The sequence below is a fragment of the Battus philenor genome, unplaced genomic scaffold (assembly GCF_028537555.1).
Source record: "Battus philenor isolate CCGP_79_NKW_IND1 unplaced genomic scaffold, ilBatPhil1.0.hap1 SCAF_8, whole genome shotgun sequence".
Taxonomy (NCBI): Eukaryota; Metazoa; Arthropoda; class Insecta; order Lepidoptera; family Papilionidae; genus Battus; species Battus philenor.
The window spans coordinates 12,179,605-12,207,426 of record NW_027181748.1 but is presented as its reverse complement, the minus strand read 5'-3'; the positions used below and the strand labels follow the sequence as shown (position 1 = coordinate 12,207,426).

At 35.3% G+C, this 27,822-nt stretch overlaps 2 protein-coding genes across 4 annotated transcripts; one reads left to right on the top strand and one right to left on the bottom strand.

The window, feature by feature from the left end:
* Positions 1-489: 489 nt before the first annotated feature.
* Positions 490-23,600, top strand: LOC137931571 (cytosolic carboxypeptidase-like protein 5). Of its 3 annotated transcripts, XM_068775006.1 has the most exons (19): positions 490-1,030; positions 1,326-1,477; positions 2,847-2,972; positions 3,238-3,448; positions 4,324-4,445; positions 5,660-5,931; positions 7,038-7,131; positions 7,643-7,819; positions 8,835-9,085; positions 9,438-9,591; positions 10,434-10,520; positions 12,586-12,684; positions 14,220-14,303; positions 15,007-15,166; positions 15,921-16,059; positions 16,792-17,023; positions 20,053-20,190; positions 21,226-21,273; positions 21,440-21,506. In XM_068775006.1, exons 1-18 carry the CDS (start codon positions 928-930, stop codon positions 21,259-21,261), a joined length of 2,637 nt encoding a protein of 878 aa, XP_068631107.1. In that variant the 5' UTR covers positions 490-927; the 3' UTR covers positions 21,262-21,273; positions 21,440-21,506. The 3 variants fall into 3 exon arrangements, with proteins under 3 accessions (XP_068631107.1, XP_068631105.1, XP_068631106.1); XM_068775004.1 differs by lacking the exon at positions 21,226-21,273 and having other exon boundaries at positions 21,440-23,600; XM_068775005.1 differs by lacking the exons at positions 10,434-10,520; positions 21,226-21,273 and having other exon boundaries at positions 21,440-23,600.
* A 1,548-nt stretch (positions 23,601-25,148) lies between these two features.
* Positions 25,149-27,795, bottom strand: LOC137931526 (small ribosomal subunit protein uS11). The gene is made up of 3 exons (XM_068774949.1): positions 27,706-27,795; positions 27,280-27,524; positions 25,149-25,419 (listed from the first exon to the last, which is right to left on the bottom strand). The coding sequence occupies exons 2-3, from the start codon at positions 27,514-27,516 to the stop codon at positions 25,201-25,203; spliced, it is 456 nt and encodes a 151-aa protein (XP_068631050.1). The 5' UTR covers positions 27,517-27,524; positions 27,706-27,795; the 3' UTR covers positions 25,149-25,200.
* Positions 27,796-27,822: the final 27 nt, after the last annotated feature.

The following is a 27,822-nucleotide window of genomic DNA, read 5'->3' as shown; positions in this document are numbered from 1 at the left end:
CATTAACACAATTGTTTGTTGTTCTTGGTAAAGGATATGAAATATATAAATTAAAATTACCGGCGTTCAATAAAAAAAACACTTTTGGCAATAACAAATGATAAATACGTTTTATTAAATATCGAATAGTTTTTGGTAGGAACTGTTGCTTGCTGCCCTAGCGATATTAAAGCATATTGCCGGATATTTACTATTCTAATCTTAAACCAATTCATCGAAATGTTCAAAAATAATTAAAATATAACTAAAATGCTTATTTAAAGTAAAAATAAACGTATTCACAAATTTAATCATAAAGAAAATTAAAATTTGAGCTAGTATTAGTTTTTACCAATCTGGGAACGCTAAGAGTCTAATAATACCATTAATTGAAAAGTACTTATATTGTCTGTTGCTACGAAACACAATAAAAAAACCTTTGCGTTATCTAAATCGCAGATAACACAATAATGTCGACCGAGCAGTTTTCGCACTGGCAGTCGAAATTGCAACTCGGAACGTCAATCTTTGTACCATGGCAGCCATCTTGAATTAAAATTTACAATGGGAAAAAGTATCACTTTATTCATCAGTGAACGCAAACATTAAACCATAAATTATAATTGAATAACAACGTTAAAAATTTTCAAGTTTATCGGTGGCTATTTAACATAGCATAATTTATTTATAATTATTTTTAAATATAAAAAGATTTCCATTTGCCAATAAAGCAAATCAGCTGTTATCCGTCAATCGATGTCAACAAAATTACGTAATTTTGTTTAGAAAAACAGTGGAGTTTTATTTTCCAATGTCAATAAATTGGCAAACATTATGATTAAATTACATTTTTTATGATTTAAATTGTTCAAGTGAATGCGGATAAAGGACCAATGATTTTGACGACTCATTAGTGATTTTTGTATAATGTAGCCAATATCACTAGTTATGGATAATAAAAGCATAATAGAGTGTGCCGGATTTTATTTTATTCATAATTTTGACTCGGGGAATCTGGGCCATGTAGAGCAAGTACCCACGGAGCTTATTGGTGAGTATTCAGCCACATTATTTTTATAATTCTTAGGATAGTACATGAAGATAAATTCATTAGTAATTTCGGTCATAAACAAAGACTACGCACAAATAAACAAACACCAAAATTAATTATTTATACTCACAAATTAATTTATATGACTTACAGAAAATGGTGTTTATTGATGAATTGGTACATTTTACAGCAACTAAGACACTTATTTTGTAAAAGTCTTTTAATTTGCTCAGTAAACATAGTATAGAAGCATTTGAATTAATGTTCAGTTAGATTTTACTAAATCCTTTTTCAGAATCAAGTATAAACACCAAAACAAATGCTCCAGAGACTCCAGATTTTGAGTTCAATTTATGGACTAGACCGGATTGTGCGGGCACGGAATTTGAGAATGGAAATCGTACTTGGTTTTATTTTGGCATACAAGCCAGTGAACCTGGCGTGGTGGTAAATTATTATTTAATTGTAAATTATTAAATTGTTTATATGAATTAGACTAGTTGTAATAAAGCATTAACTGTAACACTTTTTTTTATTAATATAAGCAATTTTATACAAATTGCTTATATTAATATAATAATATGAAGTAATGTTTAATTCAGAGTATTTATTACAAAATTATATATAAATAAGATGTGTATTTGCCTAGTTATTCTTTATAGGAAATTATGTAGGTATTTTTAATAAGGGAGAGACTTATTGATATATTCATCTACCTTTTCTCATATCTATGTTTTTTAATGACTGAAATTTGAATATTAACAAAACAACAAAAGTTTTTTTAGTTATTATAATTTTTTTTTAAATAATAGGAATTAGAAATATTACATTCTTTAACTTGTATGATTGTTAAATATTACAGTAATGTTCTATGAGTTAATTTTTTGATTGTACCTCCAGCTCTATTCATTGACATAAATACAATTTGCGGGTGTATGGAGGATATTACCATACTATATTAAGCAGGCAGAGATATAACTTTCCAGCATTCCATGCATTCACCTTGAGGTAGTTGGATCATCATATTGTAGGAACGAGAGTCAGTTGGTGCTTGGCCTGGCAATGCATCGGTGTTCTCCTTTATTGACCACATTCTTACTTCAGCCAAACCAAATTTTAAATGTCCCTACCAATACTGCTTTGGAAAGTTATTCCAAAAACAAGTTGATGTTCAACCTTAATAAGCTTAAATCCTTTACCATACTACCCAGGGATTTCATTGCTATACCTCTTGCTCATAGCTCTATCACATTCAAATTTGCAATGAAATTATTCCAGTTATTTTATTGACTAAATCATAGTATTTATTTATCTTAGTTGTGGGGTCTTCAGGTATATTTGTTTCCTAGGGAACCATGAATTCTATAAGACACAATACATATTTGTATATTTTTGATATTTTAAATAGGTCACCAAATTCTAGAGATGATTAATTCTTTCTTATACATATTGAACCAGGGGTCATCCAGGACTTAAATTTAGAACTTTCTTTTAAAAATTTGTGATTTTGTGTTAATTGTGCTTTTATATACATACTTACTATAGCTTACTTTTGTATGGCTATTTTAAAAGAGTTTTTAAATAAGAGTTTATGTGTAAAAAATAATTATAATTAATAATATTGCATTATTGTATTAAAATTACTTTCAGTCATAATTCATTAAAATCATGAATTTAATTCATATATATCACTTATTAAAACAACTGCAATGTGAAACTTTTAGACTTGATATTGAATGTGTACCACACACTCAATACTAGTTTACTTTCACATTTGTTTAATTTTCAATACAAAACAATAATTTCCTTTTTATAGGTGCGACTTAACTTAATTAATTTAAATAAACAAGGCAAGATGTATAACCAAGGTATGGCACCGGTGACAAGGACATTGCCTGGAAAACCTCAGTGGGAAAGGATAAGAGATCGCCCTGTTCATTCTGTATGTATACATTTACTTTACACATCAGAAAATAGACTCTAAATAAATATTTCTTATTTTATTAATTGTTAATTTCATCATTTACAGATTATTAATATATTACAAATCTTTTCCTTAAAAGAAAAATAAAAGTGATCACCCGTCATGAATGTCAGCATACACAATATTATTTAATTTTTTTTAAACAGTCCATTAAAATATTTAAAGTTTCTTTGAAGATATCTGAATGTATTGTGTAATTACGTAAAAAACTTTTTTTTTTCAGACGGATGACAACACCTTCACACTTAGTTTTAAATATAAGACATCAGAGAATCCAAAAGCGACGACTTTCTTCGCTTTCACGTATCCATACTCGTTTGCTGAGTTACAGATTGCTCTAAATTCGATCGATTTGAAAATGCTACCCGTGTCACAAGCTCCATCGCCCGACGACATTTACTATTGGAGAGAATGTCTTATATACTCACTTGAAGGTAATTTTTTTTTTAAATTTAAAATGTCAAAAACGGTCTAGCACAATATGGTTAACAAAACCATAGACCAAGGGGTGGCCAAACTACACGAGCTACACGCGGCTCTTTGAATGATCAATTTTGGACATCGATTGATTGTCGAATTATTTAAATTTTTATAACCTATGTCTGCTCCTGGAAAATCAAAACAAATTACTCGTATGAATAATAATTATTAATTCACCATAAACTTAGTGAAATCTAAACATCGATCATAATCAACTAACCGACATCATAAATATTATTAGGAGTGCTCTCATATACGTGTGCCATTATATCTAACTTCAATACACATATTTTGTACCTTTGTCACATAATTTTAATAAATACAATTTTTGTAAAAAAAATTGCGTTACGCGAAAAATTTCAATTTTCGAGCAATGACTCGAACTATGAAAAGGAGCTAGGCCACCCCTGCCATAGACACCGGTGATCGATTGTCGGTTTAAATTATTTGACTTAGCCAAAGTACACGAATAAATGAAAACTTGAGAGCTTAATAAAAAGTTGCGAATTGTTTTGTTTGTGTATTATTTTTAACATTTAAATACAAGTATATACATACTATACCGGTCCCAAATGTAATCAGCCATTCGGCTATCTTAACGCTATTTAGCTTTTCAGCTATTTCCGTTTTTTTTTTTTTTTGTAAAATTCGATGTTCGATCTGCTATCCATTAACTGTCTAATCAAATACAAAATGTTTAAAAAAAACTATGAGATCATGAAATTATAATTACTACTACAAAGCAATCAATGACCTTTTTAGGGATGTGCTGTATGTTTATATTTTTATTTTTAAGTGAATTGTCATTTGAGGAGTGATTGTATTCTAGGAAGGCGAGTGGATTTGTTAACGATAACATCACACCACGGCATCACGTCAGAAAGGGAGGAGAGACTAAAGAACTTATTTCCAGACAATCAAGACAGACCATTCAAGTTTCAAAATAAAAAAGTAAATTTTCACTTTTGTATTTAACGTTTGTTTGTGTATTCATGGTCAGTATATTAAATTGTGTTTTTAAATCTTTAATGTGCATAAAGATTGTATTAGATTGGTTTTCTGTTATTGATGTTGACTATAATTGTAACATCTTTTCGTCCAAAACACCGCAATGTCTGAAGACGAAGGTCTTTGACTAAATACGTGTTGCCAATGATGACGTACGGATCCGAGACATGGTCGCTTACGATGAGCAATGCTCAGACAGCCAAAGAGCAATGGAGAGAGCTAAGATAGAAGTTTCGCTGCGAGATCGAATCAAATAGGAGACCCACAGAAGAACCAAGGTCACCTACATAGCTTCAAGCATTGTTGGTGTCGCTGGTGGTGATGTTTGGGGGAGGGGCCTATGCCTTGCAGTGGACTTCTATCGGCTGAAAATAAAAAAAAGATGAACTGTTCCTTTAGTATCTATAAAAACGTTATCATAAAACCTATCTTCAATCATTTTTTTATAAAAAATAAATGAAGATTTTCACTAATTCATATCAATTAATAGACGCTAACTGCAATGCATGGGCCTCTCCTTAAAATCACTACAAAGATCGGTGTTCAGCTGCCCACATTCAACGACTTGAGACCTTGGTTATGTCGTGTACGATAAATAAGTGTATAATATACTATAATATCAGTAACTATTCTGCTAACTTACACTGTGCCGTATTCGCAGGTCATATCCAACATTAAAAAACTTAAGTTATCACAATTATAACAAAGTATAGATGCGATTACATTGGTATCAAGATGCGAGTTCTTCAACATCTGTCAACAAACAAAAACAGTCAATATTGTTTTATTTTCTGAAAGTAAAAACATGTCGCGGAAGTAATAAAACTAAAAATACTAAGTAACATGAAAGAACACAATAAAAAAAAATTTAAAAAGTCTGAAAATGGCATTAAATTAGATGATGATAGATTTTGGATTGTATAATGTTAATTCCGCACCTTTCAAAATATAGTCATGTGTAAAAGCGTCTTTTTTTTTACAATGGCACACTCACCATAGTTATCTGTTCCTGTTATTTACATACAGAGTTCGAATTTATTATATTTTGGCATTTTTCAATATATATTTCAAGATATCTAACTTCTGGTGATGTATTTTGCGTTACAAATGATAGCAAAATTGTTATGAACACACCATAATGTATATAATTTTAACAGGTAATCTTCATCTCAGCGAGAGTACATCCCGGAGAGACCCCATCCAGCTTCGTGTTCAATGGGTTCCTGAATCTGTTGCTCAATAGGAATGACCCAATAGCAATTCAGCTCCGCAAGAGTTATGTGTTCAAGATGATTCCGTTCCTCAATCCGGATGGCGTCGCGCGCGGCCACTATAGGACCGACACGAGAGGCGTCAACCTGAACAGGGTCTACCTCAACCCTTCGCTTACTCTACATCCTACTGTGTTTGCTTCGAGAGCACTCATCAGGTATGTTCTACATGACATTTCACGGGATCCATATTTTTGTTACTGTCAGAACGGGTCTGGATTTGAGAAGGAAATAACACACACTTTGATTCACTTACTATTTATTATGTCTTTATTACATTGAAGGCATATAACTTCATTAGGGCAGTTGTAGACTAGCGGCAGAGGACAGAGACTGGCCATCGAAGGTCACGGGTTCGATTCTCGGGATATATATATATATATATATAGTCTTACATAATTCAAACATTGCACAATAATTATATCGGATTGATACTGCTCATAAACAAGTTTCCAAAGGACTGGCAGTAGCGTCCTCTGCGTACCATAAAACCAAACTGAGATTCCCAACCCGCCTGCTAAACTTGGCGATTACGATATATCCCTCCTTAGATATCTTGGGGGGGGAGATTCATGCCTTGCAGTGGGCGTGTATGGGCTGAAGCGACGACGATTATTTTGATTCCGTTATACAATATCGACACATCTTAACATGGTCCTGTGTCATACGTTGCGCGCTTGCGGGTCTGTGGATTTCATTTCTGAAGGCTATCTATTTTGCGGGTTATAAAGGAGTATTAAGATTTTATTAATAACTTTAAAAGTTTTCCTTATAAAAAAGATGTTTGATTTGAATTATATTTGACTGTTTTGCACAAACACTGCGATTTCTGGCACTGTTCGACGGTACCCTCAGAAGCCTCGGCTAAATACGTTATTTGAATAATAAGGACTCGTAATCTCTAATGAAGCTTCAACGGACACTCGTCAATTATTGAATATTTATATTAGATTAGATTCGCTTCAATATATCTGTATTTTTGTAAATAGAATGTACAGAAAGGAAATTGTGTTTTAATCGCTCCAATATTTAAATTCTTAATATTAATTATTTTTCTAGGTACATGCTTATATAGATAAGAAAGGGGGAAGTTTGTTATCAGCAAACATATTGCGTGCTTAAGATATATTATATATTGTTTATTAATCTGCAGGCTTTCCTAAAAAGATATACATATATGTGAACTATAAGCAATTTGCTACTCGTCGAATGTATACAAATGATTCTCGTGTTATATGTATAAATTATATGCTTGTCTGTTCAGGTATTATCATTTCGGGTGCGAGAAAGAGGACAACTTTGATGATGTTAAGAGTGTAACCTCCCGGAGCATGCAGAATATTAGTGAAAGTGCAGAGGTAAGTGAAATAAAAATACTTTTTACCTCGTTTTTATTACTAGGCTTACGTTCCACTATTAGGATATAAATCTCCGGTCAAAGTGAGAGTACACGCCTTATGCTTTACTATGCTTTTGCTATTGCTATTTAATTTATGAGCAATACAGATGTTAAATAGATCACATAAATTGCGAGAATTGAACCCGTTGTAAATTAGCTTGTATATATTAGCACTATCTCTAGCGGTAGTGTGATATGCTTCCGTTGCACAATAAATTTAGAATTGCTCAATTTTTAATTTGATTCAAGGATATAGAGACTGACCACCTTATATCAATCACCTTCTTTTTGTTATACGTCTCCATACAGAACGCTTTAGTTGGTTTTACCAATTATATCGAGAAGTGAGTTTCCTCCGAAATATGAACTACCAGACACAACTTTCTCTTTACGTTCTTACTTCTTTCATAACAAAAGACGTAAACGTTTTGTACAAAGCCCTTAACACACGGTAATAATTTTACGCACAGTTAATAGAAAACGTCAAGAAGAAGAAGGGCTCCAGTTACAAAAGTAGCGAATACGTGAAGAAGGAGAGATCTCTGAAGTCCGGCAACAAGTCTTCCACTAATATCAAAATATCGACGGACACGATGAGCAAAGATGCGAACGTCTCCTGCGGCGAAGCGGCGAACTTGGCCGATCAGGTAACTACGACTCTTATTTGTCCGTTTGGATGGGTACTGTCTATAAGAGCTACTGAAACTGCTATACCACGCCTTAGGTATACGCGGGTAAGGGGGGGGGGGGCATCAGTCGCCCGTCAGTGCGCCGTCAACGCTCACTACAGCTGCGCTCATGCTCTTTTAATTTTAAGGGAGAATCACCAATCACTTTTTTGAGTCTGTTTTGATAAATAGGCAGAAGATGAAAGATTTCCTATCATGTATGATGACCCTACAGTCTACAAGTAAAAGAATTGTTGTTTATTTATTGTTATATTTCATTTTGGCTCATTTACAGTGATCGCTTCGTAAGAAAGCGAGATTTCTATCAAATAGAGAAAGTGTCTATTTGATAGAAATAGATTCAAAACTAGGAATACTCCATCAATACGGTGTTGCTATATTTAGATTAGGTGTTATCAAGCAATCTATTTAGATTTGTTAACTAATACCAGTTACGTCGAATTTATTAATTTTGTCGTGAAATATTAATCAAAGTCAACCTATCAGATACGTGTTATGACTAAACCTAAATTAAACTTTTTATCTAAATCGGTCTTTAATAGTGCATATACTTTTTGTTTAGTAAAAACGATTATACGTCAGATTATCCAGACTTGTAAAACAGTACAATATAAAAATTTTATTTATTTATTGATTCATATTATTATCGACGATAAATATTTACAATTACAACTACTTTCTACGTCATAAAAAAATACTACAAGAGTTCAATTTTATAAAAAAAATGGCATGTATCAACTTAAAGTTACGAGGATTTCAAACGGATCCTTATTTCTAAGAGCTTACAGATAAATGCGGACTCAAATCCTTTAGGCACGGTATATTATGTCATGTTTTATGTATGATATTTAATCTATGATACTTAAGAATATCCACGCTATTAAGAAAGGAAGGCTATATCATGACCTCTTAGTCAGCCATGTTCACAATTTTTCTATAGAAAATAAAAATATATATGTGCAATTGTTTTCAGGTTTACGATTTGAAACTGCAAGAGATGCCATCACAGCAAAGCGGCGCGACGAGTAGAGACCTGAACAGCAACACGGAGGAGAGCTCGTGTGTCCTCAATGATGACCTGCTGCGCACCTGCCTGGGATCCACCGTGCACGTCAGCACTAGCGAGGAGCTGAATATAGCTGGTAGCAACCCTTTAAAGCCCCTGCGAGACACCCTCAAGAACAGCATCAGTTTGCTGATGGAATCCAGCTCATCCGTTGGCGGGTATATTATTTTTTTTTTACTAATCTTTGAAACAACGCATCATAATGATTAAACTCGGAGTATTTACTCGCCATTGTATTAAAATATATTCACAAAGCGGATTTTTGACTGCTTCGATCACAAAGCCAGAAAAAGTGGTGACAAATTGGAGAAACTTGTAATCACTGGAAATAGCTGTGACCACGGGACCAAAGTGATGATGACGATGAGGAGGTTTAACATAATTCAGTCATCATTATAATGTCAGCCCATAGAAGCACTCCTCAAGACATAGGCTTAGCCATAGATCTTGCGCTGCCCGCACCCAGGAACTTCCCGCACCCTGTATGTATTCAATTGATTATATCCACAGCGATAGTTCCCTGACGGGCACGGAGTCGCGCGCGTGCAACGTGAAGATGGGCTGGTGCGAGGAGTGCCGGCGCGCCGTGCGTCGCCTCGAGCAGACCATGCCCGGCATCGCCACCATGGTGCCCGGGTATAGCGTCGCGGTCCTCACGCAGCCGGTAGTTACACCGACGTTCATATCCATCCAAATCTACATTAATACTCTATATCGGGGGTAGCCAATCTGCGACTCTGAAAGATTATTTGCAGCTTGCGATAAATGTAACCGAATTCACTTTTTATTTTTATGTAATTATATTTTTAAAAAATTGTTATCGTTTCGTAAGTCTCAAAACTTTTTTAAAGTTACTGTAATATTTGATTTCAATGCATACAACTTTGTACTTTCGAAAATGGCTGCTATTATCAAAGATTGGCCACCCCTGCTCTTTATAAATCTTATTAACTTTCAAAATGCAATTACTGAAACAGTGCTAAATCAGAGTTTCGATTGATATGGTACACTATTTTTGTAGTCGAGCTACTGGTAGCCCAGAGGACTGAGAATTGCGATCGTAGGTCTCTATTGTCGGAATACAACGTAGTATAATTCATACGTTATACATTAATTTTATAGAAGTGCCATTGCTCATAAATTTTCAGAAGATGAGCAGTAGCGTCCTCTGAGTACCATAATACCAAACTGCGATCGCCATCAGACCTCTCAAGCTTGGCGATTTAGTATATCCCATAGATATGTTTAGAGGAAGCCTATATTTTGTAGTAGGTTTTTATAAGCTGAAACGTCGATTGGTTTTATATGCTAAAGTTGAAGTAAGGATGGTCGTCTCCTGTCAAACATAGTGTGGTGATGAGACGCTAGAGATCAACTTCAAAACTACAAAAGATGTGGTAGAGCAATGGTAATAAGTTTAAAGATAAAAGAACGTCATCACCGCAACTAATTCCTGTCACAATCCTTCCGTATATAAAATCTGAATCCTTTCCTTCTCCCACATAGTCAATAGGGCAGAGTCCCCACACCATCCGGTCCATCAACGAGTACAGAGAGCATCAGATCCATCAGTTCGATGTGAAAGGCCGCAAGGTACAATCAATTTAACCTTTAAATATGTAGTAGATAGACAAATTTCCAAATTTCTTTAAAACAAACAAAACTGTTTTGCCAAACTTTGACCACGAATAGATTATGATTATTGGCGTTATTTTTTTAAGATTCAACACCAACTCACAGATAAATAATGTAAAGTAAAATATTCCAGTAAGTGATGCTTTGACGTTTACTTTATGGTTTTATTCCCTACCCGACCTAAAATAGAGAACCTAAAACGTAGATAGAGTATCTATACTAAATTAAATGTAAAACTGTCGTGTGGAGTAAACTTCATGTCTGTTTCATACGAAACTCTAATATGGAACAATAATGCTTGTATTGTCAAACTTTCATAACTATTTAAACAACTGCGGTAATCACATCATCAAGGATTCCCACGGTCACGCGGCACATGAGTTATTGTTTTTTTTTTTTGTATGAAATCAATCGTCCGTCAAGAAGACGATTATTACGAAGTCTGTTGGAACTCACAGGTTAGCAATTGGGCGATAACGTGTAGATCTAAGTGCGGTAGCTCCATGACTATAACTGTGATGCTACAAAATTTTAATTTACAAAATCCAGTGCAAGAACATATTTGCGATCATCTTTGTGGATCAGTTTTCATACTAGTTACGGTGCTTTCGAACTGAAACACAGCTATGAATAATCATTTGTTTGGCAGCACCAAAAACTACCAAAGTAGTAATATTAAAAAGTCTACCAACATTAGACTATCATTAACAATTTATTTTTTATCTAATTACAAATGTATAGGTTTTCAGCCAGAAGTTGGTTTCGAAATTGAAATAAACCAAAAAATAATTTTAAAATAAAATTATCTTTATTATATTATTGGTTTGACAATTACAAAAAATAGATCATATGGCCAATATGACCATGTCGATTCTTGTATTAAAATTTTTAATAATTTTCGCAATATGGCCAATCTATTTCGTTAATCTAGTCATATGTTTTATGGTTTAATGAATCGATTGGCTTAATATCAACTCGGCATTAACATAGCTCTGCAAGAAATAACCCATTAATGTTAAATCAAACTACTAGGAGACAATTAACCACTTTTTTGCGGTGCTTGTCGGCCACAAAACCATACCCACAGCCGAGTGTTAACTGTAGTCGGCGGCCATAATATTGTTACGTACTGCGGGTTCTGACTCTAAATGAAACATCACTGGTTCACAATGAATCCTTTACTCACAAATCAGATGGTCACCGTACTTAAACACAAAGTTTACTTTCGCTTAGTCCAAACTACGCTTCCAAATCGCTCAATAAATCACTGTCCAAATAACTTGCCAAATAGTCACTTTAAATCACTGAACGTAGTTCATAATCTTGTAACTCGTAAAATAACACTGAACTGTCGTCACGGGGAGTACACTTATTTATACTACGGATAAGGTTCTAGTAAATTCGAGACAGTACTCAGTTAGAATTCCCGAGAACCGTACACAAAAATTTATAAATAACTTCAAGGTCACGCGTGTTCACGGCACTTCTTGATCCTAGGGTTCAGTTAGTTTATTGATTAGAGGCTTCTGAGGTTCATAATAGATGTAACTCGTGTTATGTAACAATATGATCACACAAATTTTAATCATATCTCAACAATTACAGTTTATTATAACAACATTAGGTGAACTTAATGCGTCGTATCTGTATCCGCTTTTGTAAAGTAAATATAAACCGCTCTCATCACAAATATGTTAAAGAGCAAGACGGGGCTCAGTGTCGCGGCAGGTAAGGACCGGCTGTGCGCATTCACCGGTAACTGTCGACTATAGTCGACGCTCGTACCAAAGTGGTTAATAACAAAATTTCATGAAATGTGATTGAAATATTTGATTTGAATTAAAATCATAGTTTCAGTGATTGGTACGCAAATATTTATATTTGTATTAAAACAAAGTTTTTGTTTAAAATCCATATATTGACTGTATCAAATTTTCTGTATTATTATGGCTCTGTTTTTATATTTATATATGTGAATCATTAAATCATTATATTATGATTATCTGATTATTGTTACCGCCAGGAGTCCGATCAAGGCGCGGACGACGACTCAATCTACTTCTGCACGAACTGCTTCAAGAGATACGTCGTCACGGGGCCGCATGAAGAGGTCGTTAGCAAAGTGAGTGTCCTTTATGTATTTCTTTTTAACATCTGTCTAACATTTTTATGTTAAACATGTTCCTTCCACACTTCCACCTTCCACACAGTAATGGACATTAAATATGTTATGTTATATCATTATTATCAACATAATTTTAGTGTGTATGTTTTAGTGTATATTTTCTGTTAGACACTTCGTCTATATATTTCCAATAGGACCAGTTAAAACCTGCCTAAATCTAGAGTTATCCGACTGTTTTGTGACGTTAATACACAGGGACTTCATAAAAATTATGCTTCCAAATTTTCACTGTGAACTTGACATTTTTAATTAGGAACGATTCACTACATACAATAATCCGTTTACGATAATCGTTTGATTGCTAAGCAATTCGTGCAAAAACTCGCGAAAAACGGCGGAACATATTTTGACTTAATGCTGTCAAATAAAACACTCTCATTTAGACAAATATCAATCAGTTTTAATAAGTCTTTTCGTGTTATAAATAAACTGTGTGGTTCAACATTACGTCATCGTCAGCGGCGCAATGAAAACGGGGACTTCCACAGAAATATAATTCTTTATTTACGTCGATATAAATACGGGCAAAGCTCGTATGAACACACTTCTACTTCGGACTTCGTGTTGTTAATTTATCAAGACCTATCGGCCCTAGAAATAATCCCACAAAACAATAAACATATATTGTTATATTGTTTGAAAGTTAAAATCATCTTTTTATTTAATCAGTCGTAATAATGCTATTATCACTACACTACTCCCACGGAGTAACAAAGACACACTGAAAATGCGTCGCGGTGTTCGGAGACAAAATAACGCAACCAAACAGTTAACTTAAACGGACTGTGATATCACTTTTATTAGACTATTTGGACATATGACATTTTCAACCGAAGAATAAACGATTTAAACATTATTAATAGCAAGGTATTACTTTTACCTACATCCGGTAAATTGTAAACGAATTATCTGAATATACAAAGTGATTACATTTTAATTAAAAACTAATGCTACAACTAAGTAAATTCTTTTGGTCTCATTGCTTCACTTAATTATGCTTTACGTGTTTAGATAGGTAAATATAAACAAGAATTAAATTGTCAGATACTACAAATTTTAAAAAATCATGGAAGAACTTTGTATGGCAAAATTAAGTAGCACTATATAACGGAGTATTTAAGTCTCCGACTGTTTTTGTATTTCACCGATCAAACAGACAGCATGACAAATCCGTAATCACTAATAAAAAAAACACCAAAAAAGGCTCTTAATTACTCTCAGAAGAAAGTATTGATAAACATATTTAATTATGTAGACACGTGACCCAAAGGAAAATAGCCTGCCTCTCACGAAAGTCCTTATGTGTTATAATTTTGATTTGCAAAATTAAATGTTCAATGCATCTTGTTTACATTCGACTGACATAACCTTAGACTTATGAAATATCACAGCACACGTGAGCTCGGTATCGCATAGATTACTAATAAATGCACATAAGTTGTCACCAATTTAAAATCGTTTTGCTATTTCAGCAAATACCAGGCGTTACGTCCACTGCAAGCATCGGAGTCACGACTGGCAACGGGGATGGGCCTGCGCCGGAGGACTCCTACACGGTTGTTAATAGGTTTTTTAAAGTTTTAACAAATTCACATCGCCATTCCCCGCAAGTCCATGCAAAGGCAAAATTAACCAGAATTTGCAGGGGTCGCATCCAAGGATTTCCTTCGAACTTAACCATGTCGTCGGTCCCCCTAGTAGTGGACCTTCCTGCACTCCATGTCTACCGGCCCCTGGTCGCCACTCGAGAACCTTTGAGCCTCAACGGCCAACGGTTGCATATCCCGCCCACTGCCACTTCAGACGAGCAATAGACCTACCTATTGTACACTAAATATCTAATAGATTCAGGCGTTACTTTGCGGAAGTCCATCCTCAGTGAGAAAGGGACTAATATATAGTTACTTCCGCTATGCAGCATTAGTCGTGCAATGAAGAGCATTTATCAGCGAGCTGGCGGGCGGGTGCACTTCATTGCACGACTACTGTTGCATAGCGGTAGTAGCTATATATTAGTCCCTTTCTTACTATTGTATACTGAACACAATAGTAAACAAAAGAGTTACTAATTTTATAAAACCTACAGAAAGGTTTAACAAGCTTATCTGTATTTCTAGTGTTCACTTTAAGTATATAAAAGGCGATTGCTTTATATCCCCTATTATATCGAGAAATATTTAAAGATTATACCGAGCATAGTATATGATGTAAAACCAAATTAATTCTACAATTTAGATCAATACATATTTTCTTCTTTAGCAAGCTTCTATTAAGGAGGAGAAGCCGAAATCCCCGCCGACTGTGAAGCAGATAAAGAAGAAGGCGATATCGGCCGCCCCGTCGAACACGCGTACACCGAAAGAGCCCGAGTCCGGACTCTTTCTCTATATAGACCTGCATGGACACGCTTCCAAGAAAGGTACTGTTACTTGACCTAATTAAAGCCCGTTTTAATGGATTTATTAAAAAATACTATAATTAAATACTACTGGAGTTATAAATTACTTTGAAGTGATTGACTAAAGATGCTTGATTGAGAGGGCCGTTCGTTTTCGCATTTTTTTGTGGATGGATTCCACAAATGTAATAAAAATGTTCTAATGTTCCTCAATGTGGAAAGACGGTACAAAATGGTTGAAAAACCACAGTTATAGACTAAAATTGCTACTCGTCTAGTTTGAGTTATTGTGGATACTGTTTAAAATACGACAATATGTGTAATTGTTATCTATGGTATATCTATGACTTTACTACTTTCAACTCACCTCCCCTCTCAACGTGTTTGCGGGTGAAATTTATTGAAATCCATTCTTAGTTTACCTCTTTTTGACGAAAGGAATATACCTACCAAATTTCAAGCCTAAATACCATATATATAAATGAGCAGCACCTTGTATGTATTATGTATTTTAATTTACAATAACTCTTTATATAACTTGGCCAGTATATTTATTCTAGTATGTTAAGGTACAAAAAGTGCAGACCTGTTGATAGGAACAGCTAGTAAAACAATAAATGATGTTGAGATTAATGCAGCATGCCTTGTAACGTGTCCTCTGGTGGGACGCGATACTTGGACCTAAACTTAGTAGGGTTCCTTGTGTTGTTCTCGTTTCAATTTGATGTAGCGATTTTCGTTCATAGCCGTTACAGCGTCTGGGAGTTTGTTGCAGGCATCTTCATGTACGGCAACCACTTCGACGACGTGGAGAGCTCTGTGGAGTGCATGCTGCTGCCGCGCATCATGTCGCTCAACAACCTACACTTCCACTTCTCCTCCTGCAACTTCACTGAGAGGAACATGTATCTCAAGTTAGTTTCCTTTACATACCACACATAGTTCTCGCCGTCTTCTATAACAGATACAATTATTATTAAACTGCGGTATACCTACCTCAAGACCTACTCGCCCTAGTAAAGATCCTAGGGCAGTTAGGTCTTGAGGTAGTGATAACACGAAGTCCGAAGTAGAAGTGTATATATTACTTTGAGCTGCGCCCGTTTTTAAATCGACGTAAATGAATAATTTTATTTCTGTGGGATTCACCTTGCTTCACAGATGAGATTCACCGATGCTCCCGTAATGATAAAACGTTTAATGGTTACTGAAATTCCTCAATATAATTCTGTTAAAAAATAGACGTTTATTTGTTTTATTGTATCTGGGATGGGTACTTACGTTTTTCCATATTACTACCCGTTGATCACCTTTTCACTGCGAACCATGTATCTTGTACAAAACCCTTTTTTTTCCAAACAAATTAAATCTTTCCTCCAGACGATCGAACCACCGCTTGATCGCGATACTATGCTTGCTATTAAAATGCTTGTCCCAATGTCTTAGCATAGCAGTTTAGAAGGGAAGATACTTAGAATATTTTTGGGACCTCATGCCCCATCGTCGTCTAAAATGACGAGATCAAGATTATAATTTCAAAATTTTAGTCAATACTAGTTAGGTGGGATAAATGTCGCTTTCAATCAGTGCTTGTTTTCTAACTTACATACATATGATATAAGAAACGTGGTCGGTATGTGCTGCAGGGACCGGCGCGATGGCATGTCCCGGGAGGGCTCGGGGCGCGTGGCGGTGCTGAAGGCGACTGGCCTGGTGCGCTCCTACACGCTCGAGTGCAACTACAACACGGGCCGCCTCGTCAATGTGCTGCCGCCCGCGCTGCGCGAACATACGCCGCCTCCCGCGCCTCACGCCGCACACGCCCCCCACTCCCACTCATCCCACCCGCCCAAGTACACGCCGCATATATTCGAAGAGGTACCTACTAAAACATCATTATTTGCCGCCACTAAAGCTTTACGAAGTGGCAATAGTGACATTAACCAGACAATAACAGCCGACCAAGTTGCTTAATCCTCTCAAACACCCTTTGTGTCGAAGTGCTAAACAGGTATTATTGATATGTATATATGATACAGCCTCAGCCGAGTGGCTGAGCTAAGTGGTTGAAGTGACTCAAACCGAGGCCTCCTTATGCTTATTGGAGGTTTCCATTGGCGAACATTACACTAATCTATTAAAATTGAATATATCTTTTTAGGGATGCTTTTATTTCAAAAGCCTTGGCGTGCAAAAATGATGGGGTTGACAATTCCTCTGCGAGGTCCACGAAAATTTATCTGCGTTCGATAGTGAAGAACTAAAAAATATTGGCTTGACTCCGCCTATTAGTGTAGGCAGATAATGTTTAGTACGAACATCAGCGACTGTTGTAAAAACTAGCATATACCATATTCAGTTCTTGTCAGGATTTACAGAGGCCGCCGCTGTCCAGCGATAAAGTGCGACTTGTTGGCTTGTGTGCTTACGATCTTAAACGAACTTGTTTGGATTTTTCGCCAGTATAAATATGGCTTACAGGGATAAAAGCTACTTATTTGCGGGATTTTGGGATAAGGCAGAAATGTAGTTGCAGAGGGTCGAACAAGAGCAACAATTTTTTGATTGGTATAAGTCTAAAAAAAGCTTGGACACCTGTTATCAAGGGTGTTATTCCCTTTCCCCTAAGTTTTACAAATAGTGCAAAAGTATAAATAATATTGGACATATGAGATTTATTATGGGTAATATTACGAGAAAATAAATAAGTTTTATTTTTGATTATTGAATCAATTGTATCGTTACACGTGTATTTTTGTTTTGAGTCGAAAAATACTCATAACAATTTGTATTCGCATAAAGCATTTAAATTTAAATGATTACCTTAATAAATATTACAATTCGATACATTATTAAATTTTTATCTAATAAACATAGTTGCTAGTGCTAGACTGTTTGAGGTAGTCGTGAAACTATTAAAAAAATTCAGAAGTGATGACCGTTTCAGGTAAGGCACAGCCGCGGTAGGAATCTGGAGGTTTTCAAAGAGATAGACCCGCTGAAGGTTTGTTCCATGCTCACGTTATAGCTCGCCGCCATCGTTCCTCACGTAGTTCACGCACATCACGTAGGGCCGTATGCTAGGCTGCACCGTAGCATACAGTAACTCGCTCTCATAGTAGACTCTTTTAAAATCTCCAGAAGTTTTACACAGCGGCTTATGGGCACTCTTGTATATGTATAATAGTTGTTAATAAAATCCGTATACGACTATATATTTGCTTATAATACAATCGTTCTGTATATTTTATAACATTTTTGTATACTTTACACAAATATTACAAATCAAGGTAGTCCCGAAGTAGCATCTGGTGCAATATATTCCCGTTAAACTTTGATTAACGCCTATCACACACAAGGCAGTAAACCATGTGATAATTTTGAGAAATTAAAACGTAAAAAAAAACACGAAAATTATTTTTGTGAACCATATATAACACATACGTACACGTTCAAATATGCTACGATAATTTTATCCTTGACGCGAATTGGCTTTAAAGCAAAAACTTTAACTTAAGGTATTCTAAGTTAAAGTTTTTGCTTTTAAAATACTATATTTATCACTGCTAGTTACCAAGCCAATTTATAACTAATTAAGTATATATGTATTTAATGTACGATGTTCTAGCACAAAGTGAACTTCATACATAAACTATATAACTTAGCCGTTGGGTCTAAAGTTGTGGCGCCCACTATGTGGGAGACACGGCGTGGGTAGGCTGTAATAAGTGCACCGATGGTGTAGTCAGGGTCACGAGATGTCGCTGGATACGGACAGCGCAGGATTGGTCATCATGACGAAATTTGGGAGACGCCTGTTGCCTTGCAGTGAACGTGGATCGGCTAATACAATCTTAAAATAATTTAGAAATGTTGCAATTATAACTTATAACATCTTCACATGGAACGCGGCACGACAATTTTTGAGTGTAACATATCACAGTATCCCAAAAATTTCTTTACCTATAACGTTCTTCGAAGCATAACACGTATGAACTATTGTTTTAGTTCATTACTACTTGTTGGCAGTTTCTCTTATTTTATTAATCGTTTATTTACCGTCACTGAATAGATATTAATAACTCGCATAACAAAATTTATTGAGCCATATAAGAGTGAGAGAGATGGCATGAGCCGGTCCCGCGCGAGACCGATGGATAATCATGTTATTCAAAGGGAAAAAATGTTTTACGACTAAAGATGAGTTCACAGGGTGTTTCGATAAAATAACAAATCCTATTTGAAACTCAGACTAATGTTTAATTAAAGTTTTTGATACTTGAATATCACCGCTGGAATAGCTTTTATAATGATGATTCTCATTTCGCGCTCAACCCCCTGCATATATATATATATATATATATATATATATATATATATATGTGTGTGTGTGTGTATATATATATATTTATATATACTATAACTAGATCAGGCGTTTGGAAAAGCTCATAGTTATATAGTTAAATGATGCCATTGTAGTGGGGCTCAATCTGATCTCTTCCGGAATTATTGTTATATCTTATAGAAGTGGCTGGCGTCTACGAACCAAAAACCAAATGTTTTAATGCGTTGGATATTTTAGTAGTATATGTTTTACATTTAATATGCACCTTTGATATTGTCAGATTTATTACATCATTAATAAGACTTTCATTAAATTTTGATAAAACAGCTATGTATGTAAAATACCATAAAATGACTATGTATTACCTTACTACATTGTTATACCCATTCTAAAGGATAACGATGTACCTACGTAGTTAGAGTAGCTACTATGGATACTCTGTATGATATTTATTGGCATTAAGTTTTAGTGATACCAATGGTATAATAAATACGAATAATGCACTTGCGTCAATTATCAGCACATGCTTGTGTGTAAATAATGAGAGAGTGTTTGTACTTAGGTGGGACGGTCACTGGGCGCCTCGATCCTGGACGTGACGGGGCAGCACCCTAACTCGCGCATCCCGTGCTCCGAGCACCGCACCCTGGGCGCGCTGCGTGACTGGCTGCGCGCGCACTCGCGCACTCTGCGCCCGCAGGTATGCGCGCACACCTCCATATACGCTCACACACCACCACACACGCTCACACATCACCACACACGCTCACACACCACCACACACGCTCACACACCACCACAAACGCTCTTACACTTCCTCACGCCCCCGCACACATTTACACACGCCGCACACGACCACACACCCTCGCTCACGCCTGCACATGACCATACACACCAATTAACATTCGTACACGTCCATACACTCCCGCACACGTCGACTCATGCCCGCAATCACCGCTCATACATCATACGCACAGCCAAGCATAAACCTTTGCTATATTTCATCGACCTGATTTGCGCAGCTACCCAAGTGGCATTTATAAATGCCTCGAGCTCGAGGTGGCAAGATGTTGATGGCGCTTAGCATAAAATTGAATTGAAACATATTCACAAAGACATTTTTGTTTATTGCTCATATATATACACGTCAAAAAATATTCTCTAACCACGTTGAATATGAAAATACAAGTATAAACTAGTAACTATTAGAAGTTGTGTTTAAGATCAGTTAATTTTATAGTGACATTATGCTGTCCTCTATTTATCACATTGAAATATTTTGGATTTGCAAAAACCATGTATTAAAGCTGGTTCGTAAAAATATAAAACTTGTCCACTGTAACAAAACAAGTTCCGGTGTATACGCAATAATTTTTTCTAATAAAAACGAAAAGATTGCAGCAATAATTTATTGTCGCGTTAAAAACTGTCGTTTTGTTGCAATTCCTAACATATAATCATTATGCCTAATAATCTGATTTCTATAAATGGCAATTTTTTTTTTGTAATAACATCTTTGCGATCGTTGAAATTAGCTAATTTACAAAATAATACACACGCTAAGATGTATAAGAGGCGTTAATTTTAAGTACGTGTATTAATACTTCTATTAACCCTGATTTGTTAACTTTATAAGTTGTGTTTTATGTTTTAATTTGGTGATCATTTTAAGTTATAAACCTTAACACTTGTTAAAAAAAATCCTTCGTTTATAACGCTTGTCTTTAATTTTCAGTGTTTATCTTCTATAAATAATGAACCAGCATTTTAACATACGCCCAGGGTAAGGAATCGCTTTCAGAGTGGATTGTGTGTTGTCCCAAATTCAATTTATTAACATCGCATTACACGTCGGTACTAACTTAGAGGTGTGTGGTTACAATTGGGGCAAACGCAGCCTTGTATGTTTGATTGTTTCAAGTAACATTAATGTTGAAACACTTTTACAGCTGACGATGTCCCGGCTGCGTCCGAAAATAGCATCGCCGTCAAGAGTGCCGCTCTACACGCGCGCCAAGACAAAGGTGACCGACGAACGCAAAGAGAACACGTACGTCGGCGCCAAGAGCGACTCGGAGCGCAAGCGCAGTCCTCCGATCCTGGCACAGCGCTCAGGCCACGAAATCATGAACGTAAACGTGGTTAAGTACGTCAAGAAAACCGAGCCCGTAAAAACGTCGTCGCGCACGCGGTATTTGGCCGCCAACGAACCGAAACCGAAGACTCTGTCGACCAAGCGGCGGAACATACTCTCGATACGCAAGCCCAACTCGGCTAAGAGCCAGGCGGGCGTCGTCAAGTCCAAGACGAGTAGACGGTCCGCCGACGACTCCGAGAGCTCGCGCTCGGGGATCGCTTCGGCCAGCTTGTCTAAGAGGAGCTTCGCGCGTACTCTGCGTGGCGCCATGACTCGCTCCGGTAGCGGCCGCTGTCGCCCCGTAGCATCCTCGTCTTCAGAGGATATTGGCGGCAACTGGGAGGACATTGCGGGCGGCACAGTGCTTGGCACGCAGAGCGGGATACCTCACCCAGAGACCTTATCGATGGCGGGCAAGCGGCGGTCATTCCCCAACCCGTCGCCTTCGCATCTCAAGAAGATCAGGTTAAAGACAGCCTTGTAGCGCAAACCGCGCGCCAAACCCGCTGACCCGCGACCCTAGCTCGCCAAACTAACGCAGCAAATCGAAATGTTTATTGACTACTTACTAACACTCAATAACCTAACGCTAATTACATTAAAATGCCTCCGAGATTCGTACTCAAAATCAATTTGTTAACTTCCGACAGATAGTTGCTTTAATGAAAATTTTAATATTTTTCTCCCGATACGACCGCCATGTGTTAAGTGTAAAAAGTGCTAGTTGCAAGTGATCACACCTGCACTGTTCAGTTCAGTTCCTTTTTAAATATTACCTATCCTCTTACCAAGTATTTTTAACATTGTTTGTTTGTTTAAAACTATGAGATGTGAGACCATTTTCCAGGGATTTAAATTATTTTCTAATGTTTTTGAATCGCGGGTGTGGGTTTGCGCGTATAACAAATTTTTGCTAACAAAATGTTATAATATAGAAACAATCTACTAGTATAAATGCGTATTAATGTAACTATAATAAAATTTGTAATAAAAAACGTTTAAATTGTTCGAATTTTATATAAAAAAAACAATTAAGACTGTTTTATGTATGACAACCTAATTTGAATGCATATTACAAACGCTGGGCAAATGGGATGCTGGTTTTGTATATCAAATTATGTTAAATGTTATTTTTCATATATTTCTCTTGATGTTAGTTGAAGGCTTTGTTGAAAATGTTTGTTTTCGGTCCGATCACTTGCCATATTTAAAAAAAATGTCTTTATATATATTTTTGTGGTTCTTGTTAATAGATAATAGCATATTAAAACTTGTTTCTAACTAAATTGTAACTTAGATTAGTTTACTTCGTACGTCAGGTTATAAACACCATGAAATAATATATATACGTAGTTGATAATTACTTAGGACACCGAGTATGGTTTAATATAAGTCATTTTATACATACTTTCCCATACAGTGCGGCTATTTGGAGATCTTTATTTAGATAGAAATTACATATATTGAAATAACATTTAGGCTTCGAATGACGGTAAATCCGATAGGTTGATAGCTGTTGTAAATTGTAATCAGGTCGCCTAGATTAGTGTGCTCGTGGAGCAATTTTTGATAAACTTATTGATCTCATAAAATTGAACGGAGCAATGTTTCAAACACAATTTCCGCTCATGACGTTTTGGCTCGGACATCGCAATACCTGAAGAAGGCAAATGCATTCGTTGTGCGAAGTAAGTTCTAGAATAATCCTTATCGATTTACCCCCCAATAAGATCGTCATTTTTGATTTATAAAATGTTATCAGTTTATCTGAATTTATTGAATTTCACGCAAATATTTACCTGTGCAATAATATTAGACGTAGCTAAAGCAATTTTAATACTGTTTTAAACACTTACTAATATAATACTAAATTTCTAGAATGTATAACGTAGGTCATGTTTGTCATAGAGGGACATAGTGTGTATTATACAAAATAGTTAACTATTTATTTAACAGAAATATTAATATATGAAACAACAACATACAATGTTCCACAAGAATCGCTTGTTTTATTTCCTCAGCGGAGTTTCGATTTCCCGTAATACAATCTTTTGATATCAATGTGCTGTTTTAGTGGTAATTTGCTACGACTTTCAAATATTTACGGAAAACTACGTAAAAGATTATAACAATATTTTTCTGCATACTTTCGGGGTCGTGAATAGAATTTTATACGAAAGTTTTTTTAAATATATATACCTTTTACACCAAAAAATTAAACTCAAATATTTTCTAGTTACAGTAATCTAATGAAGTGCTTGTAAACAACTTTTTGTAAAACAGATCACAGAACAGGTACTTATCCACTTAGACAATCAGTTAACTACAGTCAAGAAAACATCTTTTGTATTATATGTACAATTTCCAGATATCTTGATTATTAATTACATATAATAATCTACCTATACACTTTTTAGTTCAATTATTTATACACATTTTTGGGTAACAAAACCTTTTTTACTGATTATTTTTGGGTTTATGATTAAATACAACCTATAAAAATCTAGAGGGACCTAAACAGATACGGTCTTTGTTCTTGCTCCACCACATATCAAATCTCAAAGAACAAATACATGTGCAGGGCCACGGCAGCTCGGTGTTACGTGAACTATAATAAATTGTATGCACCTGGGGGCTACACACCTGTACTATTCTTTAAAAAATGCAGCATATCAGTACTTCGACAGTCTTCAACCACACTGCCTCACTTTTTACAGGTGTTTGGTTACACCCACCAGACAACCCTCCTAAGACACATTCCTAATCTCCAAGGTGTATGTGGATTAAGCTGAGAATCATAATAACATAGCAGCCAAAGAACAGCCGTCTTCGCCGACGAGAACCACAATCAAACTCAATGTTCTTAAGTTGTATTATTATATCTGTTGTTATGGTGATATATTAAAAAACACACAAAAGGAGCAGTTGCAACTGGTCTGCATTTAGCGTCTTCTGACGACCTTAACCAGATCCTCTGTCCAGCTAATGGGTGGCCATCTTATGCTATGCTTGCCAACCCATGAATTTCATAGCATCAGTGGCTATATAATCTAGGTGCTATGTTGCCTGCCCAATGCCAATTCATTGGGCTGTTGGTTTACTGTCATCTATAGATCTACTCTTTGAATGGCCTTGTTGCAAGTTAATCAAGGTTGCACGAGACTGGAGAGCATGCCCTTAATAACAATTTTTCATAAATTATGAGATTTTATTTCAGTTTAAAATCATATGAGAACAAATCAATAAGTTTCCTGTAGAGGCAACCAAAGCTTAAACTTTTTTGTTATGCGAGGACCATTCCTTAATTCCATTTTTGTTGAAATATTTCCCATGCACATTAAAATTGGCTGAAGATGATAAATTTTCAGTCCAAATTTGAAACAAATAATTTATGATTCAGCACTTGCATAATTTGTTATACTTAATGTTTTCATATATCATTTTACCAATGAAATAATTGATTGTTGTAGCCTTGTAAGTTGAAAACAGCAGGAAAAAAAATTACTCAGAAATAAAATACATTTGAACCGTGAACCAGTTTATTACAGTCCACAGCTTTCTTAAACTAAAAAATTACAGCCTGCGTCCTCTACGACCACCCTTCCTGCGGGTAGAGTCTGAGGGCACTGGAGTAACATCCTCAATACGGCCAATCTTCATGCTGGAGCGCGCCAATGCACGAAGTGCTGACTGAGCACCGGGTCCCGGAGTTTTAGTTTTGTTGCCACCAGTTGCACGCAGTTTGATGTGCAGGGCTGTGATTCCAAGAGTTTTGCATTTCTCAGCCACATCCTGAAAAAATAATTATTGTTTAATTATGATCTTGACATATTCCATTTAAAAACTAATTCCAACACCAATAGTTTCATAACTCTGTATTGTTTTCATGAAATTACTTATGATAACATTTAATTTACTTTCAGTAATGTGTTTTCTCCCCAAAATTATTTACAATTCTCAGTAGTTTCCTAGTTCATTTCATTGTTGCCCATCAAGACAATTTCATTTTTTGGTACCTTTATTATAAACACAACCACACCTAGGTTATCCAATAATCTACTTTAATAATACCATCTAAAGTCCCTATTTGATGAATTACTACAATTCTGGACTTCAATGTCTTTTTTCATATTATATTATACAACCAATATAGATAAAAGCCTCTACCAAAGACATCTAATTGAATTTATCCTAGCTGGCTGGTGTTATTTTAGAGAGCTTCTTATTTTTTATTAAAGAACTGCTTGCTTAACTAGAAAAAAATTCCATTGTTTTTAAATAAAAAGTTTTGATGAAAATACACATTTCATAATGCTCTAATTTGCTTTACTACCACCACTATGAAAACCTTCAGTACCCATAATAGAATCCCAGAAATTTTAAAACACTTACTTTTAATAACACTTAGTAAAACTTTCTCTAGAGGAGTAAGATAAATTACTATCTTGTTTTTGTAATAGGAAACTTGCTGAACTCAATAAATTCTTAGCTAAAAATATATTATCGGGGAATATGCAACAGATACATAAGCAATAAAGCTATGTTCATGAATTCTCTAGAAATTGAATTAGTAATGAGATCGACTACTAACTAACAAGAGTAACCCAACATAGCAGAGAAAGAGCAAATTGAGGTAACAGTGGGCAGGCCACAGAACAAAGAACTGATTAATGTTGGGACCTTCTATTCTGTTCTGGAGTGAAGACCACAAGCTGACAAGTGCAGCAGAGGATGTCCATTCATAAGGTGGAGCAACAAACTTAATAAGATGCTGGATGTAGGCCAATTTCAACTTTTCAATCACTTCTACTGTAAATAATTGAAAAACTTATGTCCAGCAGGGAACACCTTAATTGACATGATCATGCATCACCATGCATGCATGGATTGCAGATGTCTGATAATGACCAATCATTGCTAACCATTTAGAAACTAATCAATGTTTGTTAAAAATAAAACAAATTTCTAGTAATTACTTCTGTATCATAACTAATCTTTTTCTATCACTTATTTAAATAAATAACTTTAGACATTATAATTAATTTTAATAATAGATATTTTTTTAATACATATAGCAATGTTACAGTATTGTAACTAATTTAACACGTCACATATGACAATTAACACCAGCTTTGGTTTTAATTCTAATAAAAAACTTATGTTTACATATTTGACAACACAAATGACATTATAATTTAAAATTACACTAAAACGTATTTTTATTGTTAATGTACCATAATAAAAACAGTATTATTGTATTATTTTGTGAATGGAAAACTGTTTTCATTTTAAAAAACCAGAAGACTTTTTTGAAACTTTTTAACCACAAAGAAATATCTTAACTACCTGAAGTTTTTACTAAAAACATCACAAAGAATGAGTTATTATGTGTGACATTTTAGAATACCTTGCCTAACAAGAAAACTTAACAAAGTAGTCGTGAACTTTATGTATAATATGCATACAAAATCTGAGAAATTGTTTCTAAGCCAATGAGTAAGATTGTCATTATAAAAACCTGTACAATACTTTACGCACTTTTTAAATGCTTAAAGGTCATAACTTCTTTAACACATTGAGACATTATTGTATAAGTTATAGGTTATGTGGTGATAAAAATATTCGGCTTTCGGATTGTTATTATAAACTAACCTGTGCAGCTAACATAGCAGCATAAGGTGAAGCTTCATCTCGATCTGCTTTTACTTTCATGCCACCTGTGACCCTGGCGATGGTTTCCCGGCCGGACAGATCAGTGACATGCACAAAAGTGTCATTGAATGAGGCGAAAATGTGAGCAACGCCGAACACAGTCTCGCCAACCAAATGCTGTGGCCCGAGGGTCACCTGGACCTCTTCCTTTGCGACTTTGTTTTTTCTTGGAGCCATGGCTTATCCTGCAAATGACAACACTTCTTCAGCACCGATTTACAACCTTAAAAAATCCAAGTAATCCTCTCACTTTCTTTTTTGAAAAATGGCATATACATAAGTACAATATTAATCTATTTAATAAACTTTCTATTCCAGATAAAATCACTTTAATGCGAAAGTTTTATAATAAAAACTCTAAAATACCTTTAGCTTTGAAAGCTGTCAAACACTAGAAAGACTTCCGGACGCTAATGTTTCCAACAACATATATTTATTTACCATATAAAAAAAATCTAAAACTTTTCGATTTTCTTTGTGTAT